The sequence below is a fragment of the Podarcis pityusensis genome, assembly GCF_964106645.2.
Source record: "Podarcis pityusensis genome assembly, chromosome: 3".
Lineage (NCBI taxonomy): Eukaryota > Metazoa > Chordata > Lepidosauria > Squamata > Lacertidae > Podarcis > Podarcis pityusensis.
Genome location: NC_138026.1, coordinates 86,353,713 through 86,376,035, shown reverse-complemented (window position 1 = coordinate 86,376,035; position 22,323 = coordinate 86,353,713). Strand labels below are relative to the sequence as shown.

At 41.0% G+C, this 22,323-nt stretch overlaps 1 protein-coding gene across 2 annotated transcripts in view; it reads right to left on the bottom strand.

Moving 5' to 3' along the window:
* Positions 1 to 22,323, bottom strand: part of GLP1R (glucagon like peptide 1 receptor) — a 104,552-nt gene that overhangs the window by 60,802 nt on the left and 21,427 nt on the right. For both annotated transcript variants that reach the window (XM_081000235.1, XM_081000236.1), the window contains exons 2-3: positions 5,351 to 5,447; positions 2,732 to 2,842 (exon numbers count right to left, since the gene is read on the bottom strand). In XM_081000235.1, the coding sequence (XP_080856361.1) occupies positions 2,732 to 2,842; positions 5,351 to 5,447 (208 nt within the window). The remainder of the gene's footprint in view (positions 1 to 2,731; positions 2,843 to 5,350; positions 5,448 to 22,323) is intronic.

The following is a 22,323-nucleotide window of genomic DNA, read 5'->3' as shown; positions in this document are numbered from 1 at the left end:
ACTCTGGATTTGTGCAGGGTTTACTCCTTAACCTTTTCTTTTCCCAAAGCTATTATGCAAGGCAGCATAGGTTTAGGATCAGAGTTTTCCTTCTCCTAGATGGGCTACCTTTCTAGGTTGGTGAGCCCCATCTGCCCCTCACTTCTCTCTTGGGACGGGGGCCAGGTAGGAATTTTTCCATTTGACAGATTGGCCCTGGCCACTTGGTTTTCGCCTACCTCTTAGTAATTGTCACAACTTTGTAAGGTTTGGCGGTTAGGCATTGGCTCATTGACTTGTGGGGGAGGGGAGGTCGGCCATCGCCTGCCCCACCATTGACCAAGGGTATTCTGTTGAAGGCCTAGATTCTGTCCGAAGTCCACTTGAGGGGCTAGGGCCATGCCAGGCCTCTGGGAACACCAAGGAGAGCTACAGGCAGGTTCCCCCGATGTAGCTTCCTCTTTTAGTGGTTTACCATTACTGACTTCCTGCAAAGGGGGCAGGAGTCCAATATAGTCCTTTGCCAATACCTAAGCCAATACCGCTCACATTTGCTGTAAACAATAAAGTTGTGGCCTAAATTTTTGCCCATTAACCTTAAACCAAAAATCTGTGTCAGTGTGAATTTTTATTCTAACGGGGGCTGGCTTGGGGGCCTTGACACACAATTGGTCTCGTCCGCTCAATCCACAAGAGCATGTGTTCACATGCAGGGAAAGTCCCTAACTCACTGAGGATTTGAGACCTATCAGCTAGACTCACCTGGTTTAGCTGGCCAGTTAAAGCTGTTTCCTAGGGGGTGGCCACTGTTGCATGCTGATAGCTTCTAGGAGCCACACGTGGGAGCTGAGTACAGGGTGGAGATCAAAGGTGGACAAGCTACCCCAGAAGGAATGTGACGTTTCTCCCACCAGATGTACTACCCCTCTCCTAATACAGAGCCAGTGACACAAAAGACTTGGGTTCTTGTAGTTATCAAATGAGTCTCGCCAACTTGGGGAATGATCATCAATGCCGCTGCAGATTATCTCAGTGGCTGGGCTGGAATATAAGGGTTCAAGCAGTCCCTGAGGTACCCTCTACCTATGTTGTTCAGGGCTTTGTAAATTAAAACACTTGAACCTGACTTGGTAGTGGATGGGCAGCTGGTGCAGATGTTTCAACAATAGTCTCACGTGTTGTCAGCAAGATGCCCCTGATCAGCATTCTGCACCTGCTGGTGTTTATAAACCCAAGGGCAGCCCCACATAGACTGCATTATAGTAATCCACTTTAAAGTAAAAGTATGACGAGATTAACAGCACACACACACACACAATACTACACATCCATTTATAATGGAGGAGACCAAGGATTGCCAAAGCCCATCATCAAGTCTATTGGGACAACAAAGAAAAATGAGGATATACTATAGCAACAGGAATGAGAGGATTATAAAGCTTAATTTGTTTCCAAAGTGGTTTGCAATCCTTTAATGAAAATTTCTGAAGAGATCCAAATGTTAATGTGTTTTAAGTGAAAATTGTATTCTACCCCAGGATAATTCAGCTTTTGCTTATTTGCAAAAGTACATGAAAGATGCAGCACATTCTGGTAATTTATTGAGGTACAGGATTATGGTAAATCTTGGCTTTCTCCTGCAGTGATGATTTTTAGTGCTGTTAGCAGCCAAATGACTGCCACCGAGTCCTAAGTTGGAAAATAAATAGGTTTGCTGAAGGGAAGGCATTTAATCCTGCATGTAGGTTATTAGATAAAGGGGGGGAAGAATTATTGAAAGGAGTTATAGAATGTTTGATGGGCTCTTATATCAATTAATTGGGAAGTCAACAATTTTGCACATTAATACAAGCAAATTTTTAAGTAGCTGTAAATAATGTATATGTTTATTAATGATTGAGAAACCGATAAAGAGCTTGTAAATTCAATTTTCAGATGACCCTAAGATAACAGTCGCTAGCAACCAAACATAATACAATATGAATACTCATGCAAGAGAGAGAGAGGTATGTCAGAAAAAAGGACTTCAAGAAAGAAATTTCTTTCCCACCCATACTCAGCATAGCGCCCACCCCACCCCACCCCACATTTATACTGAGGGGATCTTTGGAATTAAAACCGACAGTTCTGAACCAGCCCATACGTCAATTACCTCTTTGCTCAAGTAACACCAAGTCCCAACGTATTTCCCACCCTACATGACCCAGCACCTAAGTGGTAACTACAAAAAGGAGTTGTTGTGTGTGAGTGTGGGTGTGATTAATTAGGTTCATGCAGACCTGCTCATGTTTCTGGCTTGCAAGGCCCTATTGCTTGCCACTTATATTTCCAGGATCAAGTTGGCTTTACACTGCACATGCTTTTACTGTTATACCACAGTGATGCTTGCACTCATTGTTCAGAGAGAAGTCAGACATAGCTTCTGGGCACATGCAGAGTTCCAGATGAACTTGAGCTTGCCTTTAGCAAATTTTGCACGTTAGTAGCTAAGAGTGTCGAACCACAACCAAGAAGTGCAATATTCAAGTCTCCCCTTGACCATGAGGCTCAGTGGGTGACCTTGGGCTCTCTCTTGGCCCAACCTACCTGTTTTTGAGGATAAGATGGGAAGTGAGAATCATGTCTTCCACCTTGAGTTCCCTAAAGGAGTGGCAGAATATACACGCAACAAACATATAAATAAAATTAGCAGGCTGGTGGGAGAGAAATTGTGTATACTGGATGTTCTTCAAAGATAGGAAAACATACTTACCTGGGCTAGGTGATGGAAGATACCAAGGGCAGCTCATGTTCACGTAGGTGCCAGGCAGACCATCAGGCCAGCATGCATATTCATCAAATGTCCTGTTGCAGAACTTGCCTTCTACAGATAGAGAATATTTGGAGAGAAATTGGAAGAAAATGAAGAAGCAGCTTTATGAGGTTGCATTGCAAGAGTCCAGGTTGGGAGGATTTAATATTAGATAGGTACCCCCACCCCACCCCCAAAAAAGATCTAAATCCATTATTTGTGTCTTACACCAGTCATCAGCTGCAATGCTTCTACAGCCCTGTTCAGCAACTAAGACTGAACAGAAACACAATCCAGAACCAAGTGTTGTAATAATGACAGCCCGTTCCCTAATAACACCCCACAACACATAGACACAAACATTGGGGGGGAAGGAGGTATGGAAAATAACCATTCTATCTTTACAATTTACTTCAAGCTGCTAGACAGCTACAACTGTAAGTTAATAGCATGACTCAATACAGACTGCACAAACAATTCACAGCATTTGTTAGCGAAGTTCTTGCCATTCTGTTTATTAATTCAATATACTTCTATCCCCTTTATTTTCTATCTTGAAACTCATGGGGTTCCTAGGTGGTCTCCCATCCAGATACTGACCAGACCCAAATCTACTTAGCTTCAGCAAAGCAGCTGTGTCATGTGTCCTCAGCCTTGTTTCTTGGGTCCTTGTCGCTTTCCTCATTGAATCCCTGGCATAAGGTGATTGTGCTTCACCATCAGCTCCAATTCTACTTGCTAAACGGCTAAGTATGACTTCAGTGGTTCTTCACCTGTCTCAGCTGACCAGCAACTTGGTCTTGAATTGTTAAGATTATCACTGTAGCCTATGGAAGAGGAGCAGCTGCCATTGAAGGTATTATCCTGGTACCAGATATCCTGCTTTGTCTGGTTTGCAACACATGTCTCTGGCATTGCATTTGCTAGTTCAATAACTCAACATACCTTATGTATTTTTCTCAATACAAATGATCTGCTGTCATGCTCTTAATTCCACACAATACACACTGACACATTGCTGAAATACTCACACAAAAGCCCACCAATCAGCATTATAGCTTATTCAACACGCTAAAGGCTCAGTTTCAGATTTATTAAACCATCAGCCTAGGAGTGTAGTGTTGGCTGCCTAGCAGAGCAAAGAGAGATTAATACCTTCTTACTATTATTGCTACCAGCGAGTGTCATTCTCTAATGTTACAGGGCAATTCTAAGAAGAAGCAATGGAAAAATCTAATGCTTTGTTATATATGGGGGGGGTACAGATCAAGTCTTATCCATTCCAGTGGGTTGGGACCAGAACATTTTAATGCTGCAGGCTTTCTTTTTCAAATTACTAGGAACCAAACGACCAGAAACCTGAACTTGTTACAGTAGGTTGTGTTTTCATTCAGTTGGCTGGTACAGGTTTAATACTGTCATACAGTCAAAACAACCCAACATTTTGTGATATGTAAGTGATAAAGCAAGGGCATGATGAAAATAATTTGTAAAATAAAATTTAAAAAACATACAATCAATCTTGCATAATTTGGATCTTAGGCTGCCTCCTCCTGATATGGGCATACACACATTTAAAACAATCCAATACAGCCTTCTTCCATCTGCCTTATTTCATCAAGGTTATTATAGTGGAACAGGTACATATTCAGCAAGAGTGTCCCAATCTGGAACCCTTTTCTGATAGACACCTGCCAAGTCCAGTTTTAGAAAGCCTGTTAATACATATTTGTTTTACCAAGTAATTTTAGCTGACTAAATTACTCCTACCACTATGATGCACTGATACTGTATACTTACAGTAATATATATGTTTAATATTTGAACATTTAAACTTTTAATGTAAGCTATCATAAATGCCTTTAATTAATACAATACCAATATGTGTGTTTTTTAAATATATATATATAATGTTGTCTTAAAACACAATCATTTCCCTTCTGAATGCAGATAGCAAAAAAGGGGGGACAGCTTACTGAACATTGTAATGTGAGGTAGGAGAATTCCTCCCTTGTACATGGACCGGCACCCCCATAATAATTATGGCACACACTGCACTGGAGCACCCAGCAGCAAAAGTTACAAGTACATGCCTAGGTGGAGCCACTCCACAATTAGTCTATCAAATATGGGGGGGGGATGCACTTGATGCCCATTATTGTTTTTGTTTCTGACTCCCTCCCACATCCCACACAATATCCCCTAATTTTAATCAGACTATTGACCCATGTAGCTCAGTACTGTTCATTTAGACCTACAGTGAGTCTCCAAGGTTTCAGAAAGACATCTGTTCCACCACCAGCTGAAGATAACAGGGATGGAACCTTTTGTATGCAAAGCAAGCTCTACCACTAAGCTACAATCCTTCTCTTCTAGCTGGGTGAGGCTCACACTCTATAACTTAGCAAAATTCATTTCCTTCCATCGTTAGGAACTTGGCCCTTCAGGACACTGCAGACCAGGTTGCAGAAACTAATAGGAAAGGGGAGATGATGGAAAACACATTATGGCCTATAAGAACTGTAGCAGTATGCAGTTAGGATGCTCTTTGGGAGTGCCATTTGTGCTGAGCAGCCTTACCTGCCATAAGAGGGGGTGTTTCATGGAGATACTCCAAACACTGGAGCCGATATTCTTCCCATTTCTGCTTCAGTGAAGGAAAGGAGAGCTGGGGTCTCTGGAAGGAAAGAAAATAGCATCTCAGATATGTTGTTAACCAAATCCAATTATTTAGTGATGGGTTTCCTGGGATGCGGGTGGCGCTGTGGGTTAAACCACAGAGCCTAGGACTTGCCAATCAGAAGGTCGGCGGTTAGAATCCCCACGATGGGGTGAGCTCCCGTTGCTCGGTCCCAGCTCCTGCCAACCTAGCAGTTTGAAAGCACGTCAAAGTGCAAGTAGATAAATAGGTACCGCTCCAGCAGGAAGATAAACCGTGTTTCCGTGCGCTGCTCTGGTTCGCCAGAAGCGGCTTAGTCATGCTGGCCACATGACCCGGAAGCTGTACGCCGGCTCCCTCGGCCAATAAAGCAAGAAGAGCGCCGCAACCCCAGAGTTGGCCACGACTGGACCTAATGGTCAGGGGTCCCTTTACCTTTTCCTGTGTATTAATACATAGTAAACAACTTTACATCATGGGATCAAACTCCCCAAACGAGCAACAGCTCCCAAGCGTTAGGAACTAGCATGTAAGGAGACCAACCAGGTGATAGGTATTCACTGAAATATTTTGCATTTTTGCTATACAGTAAACTACAAGCCCCCTTTTCCTGCTTTTAGAATCAAGATGACACTGGCAACCACTTTAAGCCAATGCCCATACTGGCCTCCCTCATAACAACCCTCAATGCTTTGTTGCTTGACACATTATTTCTTGTTGACATCTGGCAGGATTTATGAGAATTATACATTGTTTTCATCACATAAGGCTTTCAATCTTCTGTAATAAATGAGCTGTCCTTTCAAAATCACACTCTAGCAAGATATGCTTTTTGTGAACCCACAACAATGCCAATACTAACCTGCCCCTCTGACAATGGCACCAGGGCCCTCATCCAAGTTCACTGGTTATCACTAGCCCCAGACGGTGAAGACAACCCCTTCCCCATTGCCAGGCTCCTGCCTACACAGACAGTCAGATACCCCAACACCCCTCCATGCAAAATTAGTGAAGGTGGAGAGGCCTCTCTGGCTGAGACACTGTGCAGGAGAAGCAGCTTATGCCTCAATGCTTGGGAACTTATTGGGTTATAACTCCATGAAAGGAGAAGCCTGAGTACAAACAGAAGCAAGCCACTGTGTTCATCCATGTACAGCAGTGGTTCCCAATTAGCTAATTACTAAGGACCCTCCTATTTTTCAAAAGCCAAGCCATGGACCCCCTACTTTAGAAAATCTTGCTCTCTCTATGGTATTTACCTATGCAAAGCAATTTTTTGAAGAAAATGTGGGGTAGCCCCTAAAAAGATAATGGTTTTAAGTATACTATAAAAAAGACCATCGTCCATCACCAGACAGTAGGAAAAACTTGTCTCCATTTGCTCCAGAACAGCTGAATTTAAAAAGCAATTGTGTCCCTAACTTGCAAGTGTTCTGTATGGAGAAGGCTTTTTACATGAGAGAGTATTCAAACATGCTATTCCTTACTTGTAATCTGAGTGGGTACATCTTAGCAAAACTTTGCAGCATATGGTTCTGCTAATTGGGGAATCTTGCACCTTCAAGACATAGGTGAAGGCTTCGTCAGGGCTTGATGAAGTATTGATGAAGAATGAGTAGAAAACAGCTGGAGTTTTGTCATGTTGGTAAGAGGAGGAGGAGCCTTGAAGAAACCAATAAAATTTTCATTTGCATCGGCAATGAGGAAAGATCAGAAGAGGGAGAAGAAGGCTGAAGCGGGACCTATACTATTGAAGGTGTGACTAGCCAGATTTGTGCCTAATCTCTATTTAACAGTCTCTAGTAACCCTGGTAGTAGAGGAAACACAGGGTGACAGAACAAACCTTTCCAGTTAGACATTCCTAACATTAAGACACATTCCATGGACTAGAGGTTTTTTTTTCTTGCTTCTACCTCCCCACCCTCCTTTTTCCTTTTGTGTAATGGCTTTTAAACTGTGAGCTTGAAGGCAGGGGTTGTCTTTTTAAATTTTAAATTATTGATATGTAAGCTTTTATATCTGAGGAGCAAGGTAAAGAAAATATAAATGTTTAAATAAGTTTGGTAGGTATGAACACATTTTGATACATTTTGCTGCCTTCTCATGTACCATCTAAAACAAACGTCCATAAAACTAAATTATGAACTTAAAAATTTACCATCCTTTAAATAACTAATGGCCCATCCAAACCATCTTCAGTAGTCTAGGCTGGATACTTAAGAAGAAGTCATAAAACCATCAGCAGGAACCTAATTTTGCAAAATCTACAACAAAGCTGCTGAAATGTCTCTTGACCACAGTTGTTGATACAAGTCTATACCCGCAAGCAGAAGGATTAACAACCCTTGTAGTTTTATTTTAGCAGTTTGAATTGAAAGTTTGGGGAATACTCTGTCTGCATATCCATATTTTCCTTTTGGCAGGAAAGAGTGGGGAGGGTATTTGGTGGAATAAAAATCCCACATTCTTTGTATATAATTACACACATTTACGTTTGGTTCCAGATATGTGTATTCATATATAAACATACACCAGGTCCCAAAATCTCAAAGACCTCCATGAAGGCTCAAGCATAATTCTCTAAATTTCATGCCAAAGTGCGTAACATACGCATTCATCTCTTGCTGCCCTCATTCTCTTCCATTACTGCTGTTCTTACTATCAAAACTTATATCAACCTTGTACTTAACTCTTTGTCTGGTAGCAATACATGAGCAGGGGGTGATCAGGATGGCAATGGAGGCACAGATTGCTCCATCCCTTGTTTGCATGGTAGAACGTAATTTATTAGTACCCTTCTACAAGGTAGTACCTTTCCTTGCTGCCAGCCTCTTAGCATTCTAGTAAATTATTTTTCAAGCTACTAAGAGAAGCTAGTTACAAGAGATTGTGATGGCCACCAACTTGTATGACTTTAAACAAGGATTAGACAAGTTCATAGAGCAAAAGGCTATACTGTAAATGGCTACTAGTAATGATGGCTAGGTTCTACCAACACTGTCAAAAGCATTTCCAAGGCATACTGATCCATTTCCAAACCATACTGGTTCTGATCTTTCAAGCACTGAACACCTTGCTATGTGGCTAACTTGAGAACTGCCTCCTCCACTCCAAGCTTAATTCTTTGATCTTTTTTGGATTCCCTGTTCTGCATTCACTACCAGTAAGTTATTATGATTTCTTTTGAGAGCATATTGAAAAGGAGGATGTGAATGTAATAAATAGGGACACGCATAGTTGGAATTTTAGGCATGAAGCCCAATCCTATGCACATTTACTCAAAAGCAAGACCCACCATATTCTACATAGTGGAGTATGCTAATAAAATGGAATAATGCAATGATGCACTCAAGCTAGGACTTAAGGAATTAAGAACCATTAAAGCCAAATAATTTGAACATACTTCTTTTTTTGCTGCGTGGTGTTATATTTTCCAACACAAGTCAGAAGCAGAGGGGGAAGTCAGGAGAAAAAGCAGCAGTTATTTGAGACACCTAATGGAGAAAAGATGGGGGGGGGGGCTGCCCTTCTGTGACAAACAAGCCAATGGCATTATAAACCATTATGTTCAATCACAAATATGCTCTCTGGGAATCATAAAAGGGAATGCAACCAACTTGCCTGCACACAACACACATGTTTATTAACTGCCTTTATTTGTGCAGTTTTTAATGGTAATTACAGCCTTTATCTTGTCAATGCAAAGCTCCCTGGTCTAAATCTAATCCTTGGCAGAATAGCTCCTGCTGGCACCTGTATTTCACCCACAGATCCAACTCAGGAATTAAAATTCAATAAGTGTAGATTTATATACAAAATTTGTGTGCAGGCTTAGCTTGTCTAGGAATAAAACACAGCCCTGCTACTCATTAAAGCGCCCTGACATGGATGCAACTGCATGAAATCATTTTAGTGTAGGGATATATTTATTTATTTTAATTTAAACGAATTGGTGAAAGTAGTCTTCTACCCAGGGTAGGTGTTTTTAATACCTACTATGGACTACTTGAATTGTGATACTCGAATTTTTATTTATAAATCCAAATCATTCTCCCAGACACTTTTAAGTAGGTATTTTTTATATGCAGGGAACCACACTTGGATCACTTTGATGTTACTCAAACATACAGTACCACTATGAACACCACTTGTGGAAACAATGGCATGCAATCCCCTTCTAATGTTTAAAAGTCTACCAGATTTCCATTAACTATTATACGAGCTAAAGCGGAAGTATTCATTTCAAATGTACATTACAGAATGCAATTTTGAGCAACTATCTGCATAGCACTCCTCATGCTAAATGAGTAACTCATAGTAAGTAGCCCGTTCTCCTCCCTTTTTTGCTCTCTCGTTGGCATTATTGACATCTCATTAATTGAGACCCATTGCACAAAGTGATAAGCTTTGCTAGTTTTTCTCTTTCAAAATACAGTGCTACCTTTAAGAAATAAAATGAATGCTTATTATCTCCTTAATTTATAAAAGACAATTTTAATTTTTTTGTACATTTTTTTCTTTAAAGAATACTTCATACGGCAAGTCTGTCCACCTACTAACCAGAATTAGATACCATATTTGTAGCAGTTTTTATATATTACGACAAGGCAGGTTTTGGAAAAGTTATTAGCAAACTGTAATAAGAAAATAATCAGACATGTTCTCTTGTAAGAATGTCTAATTTGTGGGATTTGATTTAAATAAAAACATCCTATTCCAGTAAGCCAGACAAATGAAACCCAAAGGGTCCATAATTTATTGGCTTAACCACATGTGCACTTCATATAATGCTTTCAGACACTATACAGATGTTAAAATCCAATGTTTTAAACTTTTATATTGAAATATATAAAATACAAAACATATAATAGACACTACTTCATACAGGAAGTATATATAAAAATATATTAATGGAAGAGAGAGACAGTGAGGGAGATACATTTTCATTATATTCCAATGATTTATAAATAAATCCCACATTATCAACAAATCTGATGAGCATTGCTTAAGCGGGTCCTTACTGACAGAAGCTCACTGTCAGTGAAACTATGGAAGGCCCTGAAAGATTTCTAATAAAGTGCAAACTATTTACCTAATTTGCTGGCATTCGTTAAGCAGGTTAGATATTGTTAACTTATGTCTGTTCCAAGTATAACTTAAGTTGGATATATGTGTTTTATTCTGGTTTTTACTACTGCCTGGTAGCCACACTGTATCTCTGGAGAAATAAGCAGATTACAAAAAAATACAAATTAATCAAATCATTGCATGGAAGATTTAAAAAAAAAAAATTCATGCTGCGCTAAGTACATACAAACATCATATTTTAAATACATTTGGCACTGGCAGAGATAATCTGTTAACTCAACCATCAATGAAAGGCTGCTTCACTGGTTATAAAATTTATACACAGCTAATACCTTGTAGTTTCCAGTCCTCTTCAAATGCAGTGATGGGATATATGCAACCTCAGCCTTCCACATGCACTGTGACTCGAAGATTTTGTATATCACATGGCAGGACAGAGTTTCAAACAGAGATGTGCTCTCCCAAGCTCACATTCGCAGCATGTTCACACTCCTGTCTTAGCACTGTCTGCACTGGCTTGGTCATTTCCACAGAATGGAAGATGGCAGGATCCCCAAGGACGTGCTCTAGGGGAAGCAGGCTTCCAACATCAGGCTTGTGGGCAGAACAACTGTGTGTTACAAAGATGTCTGCAAGCTGGCAACATCAACCACACCGTGTGGGAATCCCTTGCAGTGCCTGGAGACCGACAGTCAGGTTGTGAATTCATAGCAGTGACTAGAGGAGGAATGACCACTGGGAGGAATGAAGAGAGAAGAAACACTATGCTGCATCTGCAGCAGCACTACTGGATACCTTCATCTGCCCCAGCTGCAACAAAACATGTCTCTTCCGTATTGGTCTCTGCAGCCACAGCAGACACTGCAACCTTCCAACAGCTGGACTTCATCCCCTACCCCAAGTGCACTTCTCCATTGTCTCCCAAGACAACGGATGCCAACAACAGCTCTCATCATCTCTGTTTGTTAGCCATGATGGTTGTGGCTAGTTGGAGTGCAACAACATCTGGAGGGCCAGAGGTTCCCAGTCTCTTCCACAGAGCATTGTGTAGTTTGCAAACACTCAGTTTCCTGTCATTCTCAGAGGGCATCTCAGTTTGTAACATTCCCACATAGGAGGGTTTCTTGGTGGACCTTATTCAGCAAGGTTTTCTGGAAGTCTTGAAATGTTAAAGGTTCAACAGCTGTTGAGAGCCTAAACAAATGTCAGGTTAGAAGTTCTGTCTTCTGTTTATTCAATCCTTTTACTCAAACCAGTTTATGATGCTTTTAAACTTCCTGACTCAATTTGTGGATTTCCAAAAGGTTTGATGAGGGCTCAGAATGTGTCCTGACTGAAGGAAACGTAAATAAGGGGTGAGTGGGGAATTCTAACCAGCCTGAAATATATAGCATCTGCTCATGTAAGCAGAAACGAGACCCAGTCACACTGGTTTCAGGCATCACAATGCTCCCTTGCGATACTGAATAACAGAAGATGTTTTGAATGTGTATTTCGCGAAGATGAGCAAATACAGCAAAATGAAACTATGCAAGCAAGAATAAAAGACGCTGTGTGAGTAGCAGTGGGATGCCATCACCATGCAATGCCATCAAATAGATGAGACAAGTACAAATTCGTTCAAATTGAGCACGGCATACACAACTAACTCATTTTGACAATATAATTAAGTGCAATTAATCTCTGGATAAATTACCCCACTCAACAAAGATCTGATGCAAGCATCAAATGTACATTTCTTGACTGTAATAATCATTTGACTTTAGATGGCAGCCTGAGTGACAGCCACACGAAGCACACTTGGCTCATTTAAAAACTTTTTAAAAACCCAACACTGTTCAGTATCGAAGAATGGATTTTAAAATTTATTGATACATTGTATGCAGGGAGGTCAAAGTAAGTTGCATGATTCTATGAATCCCCTACCCATTCCCCAAGAAAGATGCAGAAGGGTTTGTTTCTTTTCCAGAGAGTTGCTTCTTCCCTGCTCCTAACACACTTAGAATCAAAACAAGCCAGGAGGAAGCCAGAACCTGGTTCATTCTTAATTGCAAACCTTGGCTAATGGTTTGTTTCTCTCCAAACAAATCATGAGTAGAAACTACAGTTTGTTCTTGGGTTACCATTCATGGTTTGTTTGGAGAAAAAGAACGTAGGTTCTTTTAAACTATGTTTTAATACTGTGCACGCACACCAAGCCATAATCAAAGCAAGGTCCACAAATGTTTTGGTTGGTTTCTGAAATAAAGTCATCTCAGTGGAAACACTATGTGCTACTGAGCAAGTCAGACAACCATGTTCCTTAAAAAGCTTAGTGACCTTTTGCAACCACCAAACAACAACTTCGGTGGTCTTAGGCATTCTGAAAGAATCCTTCATTAGAATACTTCCACAGTTTGGACCACTGAATATATAAAAACAGTCAATGGAAAATCCATTAAGTGTCCTTATCTGTTTGAAAAACCTAGTTCCTGGAGCTCCATCTTGTGGTAAGAATGCAGAGATCCCTTGCTCACACCCTGCAAAACACATAAAAAAAGAAAGGAACAGCAGGGCAACTACTTTAAGGCAAACAGAGCTCAGCCGGCAATGACAGAATAAAGAACTTCTTCAAGTTGCCAGTGAGGATTTCTCCTAAATTTCAGAATTCAAAATACTGTACTGTCAACTGTTATTCTAATCATTAACTTGTGTAGTTTTCATCTAACTTTGAAGCACTTGCAGAAATAAAAACTGCAATTCTGGTGGAAAGTATCTACTTATTGGATGACTGGATTATGACATCATCATTCAGCTCCGGGGGGCGGGATATACGCAGATGTTAAGTTGGGTTTCCGCTTCTTTTTTCATAGCTTTGCTACCACCTTACGATGATCAAGTTGCAGTCTTTAAGGTGGGAAGAAGATGGGGGCTCTATTGCTGAACTGGACTCACCCTGCATCTTTCTTGCCTTTCTTGCTCATTCTGCTGTCAAGATTCAGGCCACATAAAATATTGACTGGCCACAGCAGACCTTTTGAGAATGAGACAGTTGCAGGGCGTGTTATGGCTCTTGTTCCTCTAACCAACCCATTATTCAACTGAAAGCAGTTATGGAACCAATATTGAAATCTGAGCATTAAGGTTTCTCTCCATTGGGGTGTAATTTAAATCAAGCTGGTAGTAACTGAAACAAATTCGGGAAGGGCTCTTGCTCTCATGAGGTGACCAAGGAATCAGAAGAGCATCAAGTCATGCCACAAACCTTGACAGTAACCAGAACAGACCTATAAAACTATTAGTTCACAAACATTAACAGAAACACATTTAGCATCATGGAATGAGTCCTTAGTTGCCATTAAACAAGGATTGGAAGATCTCAAATTTCTCTAGCTGCTGCAGTTCAATTGGGAGCCACACAAGTCCAAAATTCAAGGGAAGAAGATCATCACCTTTCTACCCAGATAATGGAAAACAAGACACATTTGCTTCACTTGTAGTTGCTGGCACTCTATTAGATTTCAAAGAAAAGTGTTTTCTCAACCTTTATTTCAGAGTAGTTGGGAGATATTGTGGTGGCTAGACTCGTGGCTTGCAAAATATACTTACAAAAAAAGCATAGCCGCAGTTCCACCAGTCAGAGATGGGACCAGATTGTGGGGAAGGGGGGACAATTAGAAATAAAAGATTAAACTAGGAAAACAGGAAATTAGGAGGCTATACACTAGGGATATTAGCTATGCAAATCTTTTCCCCGTAGATTTAGCAAATTGCATCATATACAGAACACCAAACATAACAGCTAAAGTTGGGTGGATTTACCTTACAATTATTTTTGTTCCCATGCCTCAGCCTAGAGCTATGAGACACTTGGGAGCATTATTTTGCTTGCATCTCGTTTCCCCTCCCCACCTCCAGATTCTTCCAGAATTAGTGTGATTAGTTAATCTGTTGATGCACAGCTGTATTTCATGCCTTGGTTCTGTTTTGGAGTCGTGTTTCTTTTAGGATATTTCCTTTAACTGGATGAACCCAGGCACCAAATTAATATTCCCATACTCCCTTCTAATATTGAGCATTTGGCAGATCTCAGTTTGCGTGTGCATATAAATGTATAGGGGAGAGGTGGCGGTGGTGTGATCAGACACCAAGGGGAATCGGGCCTGTGATGGTGAGAGAGAATGGCAGTTTACTGACCTGCTCCAGCCAAATGTCCTGCTTCCTCCAAAAGAGGTTTATCATAGATTAACTCAACAGCCAACTCAAACAGAACTTATGCTGCTGTCATCAAAGGCGTTTGTTTCAACTTCAAGCCAGGGAGTGGGGTACGGAAAGAGAATGATGACCCGCTTGGGCCAAGTGCTCACCAAGGGCACCAAGACACAACAGCAGAAGCTTCTGCAATGGGGACCTCTCAGTGAATGATGGTGGACCCTGTGGTGGCAGGGGTTACGAGAACCTGAGCTTGACATCTACCCAGGCTGTATTACTCACTATGTCAGGCACTCTGGAGCTAGAAGAGAATTTTAACCCACAAAGTATGAGCCTATTGATAGCTAACATCTATAGGTTGTGATCAGAGGATAAATCCTGAGACACTGACACAACATAACTCCGACATTGTCCTATCTTGGTCGTCTCAGTCACTGAGGCAGCTATAGCAAGTGTCACTGTGCCCAAGCCAACAGCAGTACTAAATCAGATCGTATGTATTTCTCTCCAAAACAGAGTTCTGAATATGCCGGCTTAGGTGCCCCTTCTCTCAGACTGACTGCATATGCATTCGGTGCAAGCCCATATTCCTAAACAGATAAGGATTGTACAAGCAGAGAAAAAACTAACGTGTTCCTGGAATTTGGCTACCTTTTCCAAGATATGCAATGATATTGCTAGCAAGCCACAGGTGTATGTTGGGAAACTGTGTACGTACAGCTACTCACACAGAGTCAATTAAGGTTTGGCAGACAGCCAGAAGGCAATCTGAAGGAGTAAGTCTGCCTGGAGATAACAGAGGCATGGAGACAGCTCCCTGACTGGTCAAGCTCTCCCAAGGGAGTGATAATTAATGGTCTACTAACTGGTAGTTCAGGAGTTCAGTTGTTCTGTGTCAGTGTAGGAGTTGTGAGTCGTGTATGAGAGAGCTAGCTAAAGATCCGTGTTCCTGTAAGATTCTGTTCCTGTAAATAGTCCACTGTATATAATAAACACCTAACTATAAGTTCCTGGTTCCTGCTTCGTCTATCCTGTCTGCAGCCAAGTTGCCAATTGCTTCCGTGGATTCTGCGTTTACTCTGCTAGGTCTGGCTAAGGTCCTGCAACTAGTCAGAAAGTTGCAAAACACCAATAGGTTTTGCCAGTAGTGTATCTGTATTTATACCCAGTCAGTACCATCAGCCCATCTAGCTTAGTACAGTCTGCACAGGCCAGCAGCAGCTCTACAGGATTTCAGACAGAGGACATTCCCAGCCTTAACTGTTGAGGATTGAAGCTGTTGGGGATTGAACATGGGACCTTCTGCAATGAGGGAAAATCAAGTTCTGTGCTGTGAATAGTTGCTAGATAATTTCCCGTTATTAAGAAAATATTTTTAGTGCATAGGATCAGAGGAGATGCAAGACACCTGAAGAATGCCATCCCCAACTTGCTATCCATGGGGTCACAAGAGTCGGACACAACTAAACAACTAAACAACAACTCTGTGGCAGGAGTAGCTCAAACCTCCCAGGGACTAGAAGGAAGAAGGATCCATATTCCAGTTTCGTCACTAAAGAATTATCCACTTCTCTCCTGAGAAACTGGAGAAGACAGCCACACATATCATACACAGTCACTTTGGACAGGGACTACAGAATTTCTAAGCTTTCTATACCTCTCTGTATATAGTTCAAATGACTGCTTTTTGACAAATAAGCTAGATTTTGAGCAGAAGAACAATGTCTAGCAGAAGTGTAACTTTAATGATCTCATTCAAATAGTGAGAAATTTAAATAATCTGGCATGCATATGCAAAGGAGCTAGCCAGCTGGTAAGCCAAGTTCACATTTAAATATGCATTGCTAACTGCTACATATGGATAATTCTAATTAAACCAAGAAGCACAGTTCTGTTCGGAATTTCTGATTCCCAAGATGAACACTGAAAAGTTGACATTTATTTCAACTATTTATTGCCCACTCTTCGTTCTAACAATCCCAGAGCAGGGTACATAAAAGGAAGACCCAGCATGCACAACAAAACACAGATATATCTCTTACGTGCAACAGCAAAAAGAACTGGAACAATAATGAGCAAATGGGCTACAGGTTGCTTGTGCTAAAAATAAACATAATTTGTTAACTAGCAATAAATCAATACTATTTTCAGTAACCATTCTTAGCTATTCCAGAAGAATGGTGTTTTTTAGGTAACTTATACCAGCCTTCATTCACAAGGATTAGGAGGAAAAAATGTTGAATCTTAAAACTAATATTAGAGGTTAAGTGTCAACTAAGGGATTGGCTCTTCTGGACAGACTCCAGAAGGGACCTGCAACTAATTAGAAACACTGATTTCCCCCCTTGATATCCAAGAGGAGATGGAAAAATGTCGTATTGTGAACTACTGAAATCTCAAGATCTAGATTTTGTAACAAGAGATGTTTACATTTCCTTGGGCTATATGTATGCATTAGCAGAAGTATAGGGTTACTGAGAATAACAGAGAATGAAATAAAAGTTTATCCCTTTCTACAATTATTGTTGTACAAAGCCTGAACTGAACCAACAACAAATATAGGTTATACTTTGTTAAAGCGTGTCAGTCAAGTGTAGCTGGTAAACTTGCAACCTGGGGATTCATAAGGCTGGCACTATAAATGGATAACCTCTGCAAAATCTAAAATTCCTGGGAACAGTTATGGACCACAGGTATGAAATTTACGGCATGTAATGCCTTAAGAGAGAATATTATGAAAATGATATACAGGTGGTACATAACCCCAGTCAAGCTTGCAAAAATCTATCACTTGCCCGATAACAAATGTTGGAAATGTAAAGAAACTGAAGGTACATTTTTTCACCTTTGGTGGACGTGCCCAAAGATTAAGGCTTTCTGGGAAATGATATATAATGAATTAAAAAAGGTATTTAAGTATACCTTCCCTAAGAAACCAGAGGCCTTTCTCCTGGGCATAGTCGGCCAAATGGTGTTAAAAAAGGATAGAACTTTCTTTATGTATGCAACAACAGCAGCAAGAATACTCATCGCAAAATATTGGAAGACACAAGAACTTCCCACGCTGGAGGAATGGCAGATGAAACTTATGGACTATATGGAACTGGCGGAAATGACTGGTAGAATCCGTGACCAGGGAGAAGAGTCGGTGGAGGAAGATTGGAAGAAATTCAAAGACTATCTTCAGAAACATTGTAAAATTAAAGAATGTTAGAGTGATGTTGGACTGAAAATAAGCGGTTTCCAGCTGTACAGGTTAAAGTTAAAGATAAACTAAGATTAAGATTAGGATTAAAGATGTTTAAAGAAATGGAAATTTGACAATTAAGAGGGAAAATTTTAATGTTATATTATAATAAGATTAAAAATCAGGTTTAAAGAAATTGAAGATATATATTACAATATTATATTATATTAAAGTTAAAGATTGGGATTAAAAAAGTTGAAAAGAAATTGCTGGACAAACAATTTGGATCGGAATACAAAAGAGGGAGGTATGAGGAAGTCCAGAAAATAAGTAAACTAAAAAAATGGAAATGGAAAAGAGATATTGCTTTTAATTGTTATGTTTTTTGTTTTTTATTGTTGAATTGTTTTTTTGTGTGTGTTCTTGTTATTTTTTTTTTCTTTTTTTGAGATATGTATTGTGTATGTTTTTCCTTTCTTTCTTTGTTGTTCAAAACTTAAATAAAAATTATTTATAAAAAAAAAAAAAATCTAAAATTCCTGGCAGATTATTCCAAACAAATATTTTATTTTGAGAAGGTGACGTTTCAGTTGCTCTTGTTCAGTACAGATGTTTTAGCAGCATCTTTTAAAAATGTATTTGTAGACGTATTTCTGGTTATGCTAACCATGCAGCAGGTATCCAGAGAGCTAAACTTCACTCAGGAGTTTAAAGGAATCCATAAAAGCAAACTGATAAGAGGTCGCAATGCCACCCACTTCAGATTTCCTGCCCACACACCTTCTTTGATCCTTTTTAGCCAGCAGCAACAATAGCTTAGTGCAGTTCAGAGAATGTCATTGTTTCAGTACAATGCCAGAGAGCCCAGAAGATTTGCATGCCTGTTGAAGGAGAAAGTGTACCTTTACATTCCTCATGTGGAAAGGATCTTTGAGAAGGGGGGAATATATTGCATATTTTGCTCTGGGCACCCCCCAACAGGCTATCCCCTCTTACGCTTTGGCAAGTGAGAAACATGTTTAAAAACTGGACAGGCGCCAATTTGGAAGTTCAATACTTCTTTTATTTTTATAGCACCATGAATGTGCATTGAAGAGGAGGACAGAGGAGAGGCCCCTGCCTTGTGGAGCTTACAATGTAAAAAAAATGGCACAGAGAAAACAAAGGAAGAGGAGGAATGTGGAGGAAGGGAGAAATGGGAAAATGAGTTATCAGTTATACATGACTCTTTTAGATATGCACACACTTAAGGCTTGGTTACAGAGTTACCGGTAGTTGCCCTCCAAGTGTCCCTATTTTCCAGGGACAGTCCTGGATTTACAGAAGCCATCCCAGTTTCTGATTTGATCCTGGAATTTACTGCTTTTCCTTAGAACATTCCTATTTTCACCAGAGAAAAGTTGGAGGGTACGGAGTTATGTGGCCCCCGAGCCAAGGAGATAACTAACTATACAAGTTACAGTACTTTAGAAGACATCTGAAGGCAGCCCTGTATAGGGAAGTTTTTTTAACGTTTAATGTTTCATTATGTTTTTACATATGTTGGAAGCTGCCCAGAGTGGCTGGGGCAACCCAGTCATATGGAGAAATGTTGGAGGGTATGGCAATAGCGGGCAGCACAGTGGCACAGGCAGAGTGGCCAATCAGTGCTGAGCTCCCTGTGGCTCTCCCTTTTGGTCACTGACATTAACAGTACTGGGAAGCCTGGTGAACACCACCACCCTGTCAACCACTACAGCCCATGGGGAATGGGCACTAGGGGACTGAGCCAAAATTTTCAATAAAAAGGATGGAGAGAATTCATTATTGCTGTTTTATTTAAAAGTTCACATTCCAATAAAATAAAGCCCCAAAGGAAAATCTCACCACACAGTAAGTAATTCTTATAAGCCTTTTTAGATTATTATTTTTTCCTCCTTGCCCACTGAACGACCAAGATCTATGGAGAACCATAGAAATTGCTTGGCATGTTTTGCCTAGAGAGAATTAAAGGAGGCATTTAATTGCAGTCTTCAAATATCTGGAGAGATGTCACACAGAAGGACCAGACTTGTTCTCTACTACTCCAGAACAAAAACCAAGTCAATGGGTGGAAATGGAAGGGAAGAAGACTCTTGCTAAGCATTAGGAAAAACTCCCTAAGAAAAGCTGTGCAGAAGTAAAAGCAGTCTGCCATAGGAGGTATGCATTTTTAAGCAGATGCTGGATGGGCTGTTGTTGGGTCTGCTGTCCTTGCACCCTGCACTGAGAAAAGGGTTGGACCAAATTACTTCAAAAGTCTCCTCTAACTCTTAAAATTCTATAATACCCTTTGTATAATGATCTGTGTGAATGTGATCATTTGGGCTCATTATAGGTAGAGTATCAAAGAGAGAAGAGGAATGCCCTTTTTGTCCTCACCATCAACTTACCAACCCTTCAGGTTTCAAGTCCTCAAAACGCCTACAACAGGTGTGTGGAGGGGGAGGCAAGCCAATGGATGTAATATCCCTGTTCCCTCCATCATTCATTATTCCCACGCATCATCACGAATTTTCACATGTCCCCATTTGCTACAAAGAGATGTTCTACGTAGGATCTCCCATGAAGAAGAGTGTAAGAAAGCTGCCTTAAATCAAGTAAACAACTTATTTCTATTGCTATGAACCTAGTAACAGAAGTGAACCTGGTGACAAACAGAGACACACTCCAAAGAGGGAGGGAAGAGACTTGCTGATTTTTACTTAAATGGAAAGATTCTCAGAGCAGGGAAAACAATTCTCAACTCTGTAGCCCCTTGTCAAATGACATTAGATTATCCTGCTTTCACTATTTACTCATTTCAGCCACACCAATATTAAATTGTTAAAAGTCTAAGTTAAACAGAGGACACAAGGCAGTAAAAGAATAATCACAAAGCTATTAAACATAATCTCTAGTATATAATTTCATGGCTCTTGCATCTCCTAATGGTAAGTGATTGTGAGTGAGGAATACGATTATGTCTCAAAAGCTGCAGTTCCAGCCGAAGGAAGCTGCTTATTTTGCTTTTAATTAACTATGGCCCAGGGTAACTCCCTTAGAAGCTCATTGTCACAGTGCTCAAGGTTCACTGCTCATTTATCCACTGTATTGATCAGCTCCTGTTAGCCATCCCTCCCATAATTGTTTTTAAGTGTAGTGGTGTTGAAAACACTCAGAAATAGCCTGGCAATAGATTTCAAGAAGGGTGCTTCAAGGGATAAAACTGCTCATACTAGTAAGGGTGCTTTGATGCATTTGTATAACAAGATAACATAAGAGCTCATCCCCAATATAACAGATGTATATACTTTGACTTCCCCTCTGATTGTAGAAGAGCACAGCTGATATTTCACTTGCCTTACACGGGGGGCAAACGACCACTATATACACAGATCCATCCTTATGCTAGGAACTAGTGCTGCATTTCGTTAACTTGCCTGCCAGGGGAAGACAGCTAATCTTACCATCAATCTTAGAGGCTGTCGTTTCTCTCTACAGAAGCACCTCACTGATAAAAAAATATTAATATTTGGATGTACTTGTCCATTTAAGATGTTTTGGTTAGTCAGACACTTGCATGCTGATCTCGTCAAATGCATGGTACCACATTAACTGCCTAGTATTTTTCAATAAACAAACTTTGTAGTAAATAAAATATTTTGCTTCACTATTCCCCCAGGTACCCCTGGTTTATCTCATGGTCATCTGGGCCATCTGGGCAAGAAGCCAGCAATTCCATAGGCTTTCTATTGACAAATGAATAATCCCACATAAGCAGGCCCTATATAGGTGGTGCACTGGGGGGTAATTGCCCCCTGTGTCACACCTGGAAAGAGCCACATCCCTACTTGGAGAGTTTTGGTCAAGCAGTTTGTTATTGCTATATTGTTGCCAACTTTTAAAAGCAACAGATGGCAAGGAACTGCTGTTGGCTCCAAACACTGCTGCTCTCATCAACTGGGCTGGGCTCCTCCTCTCCCCTTGCAGAGATCCTGAACTCCAACAGCCCTGTGTGCAGTGGCGTAGCGTGGGGGGTGCCAGGGGGGCCGGCCGCACCGGGCGCAACATGGGCGGGGGGCGCGCTCGCACTAGCAGCTCTCTGCCCCTACTAAAATCCACGGGTTAGGGAGCCCGCGCTCGCTCGGCTTGGCGAGGAGGTCGCGGAAGGGGGAGAGCGAAGCCTTCTGCCGCAGGCAAAAAAAGGAGAGGAAGCCGGGTGGGCGGGCGGGCGGGCTGGCTGGCGGGGGTCTGGCTGCGCCTGCTGCTGCCGGTGCAGGGCAAGGCAAGCAGAGCGAGGAGGAGAGAGAGGGGAAGGGGGGGGAAGCAGCTAGGAAACGCTGCGGTGTGGAGGAGGAATCAATTAAGGAGAGAAAGCGAAAAGCCTTGGAGAAAGGGAAAAAAGGAAAGAAAAGAGGCAGCTCCAG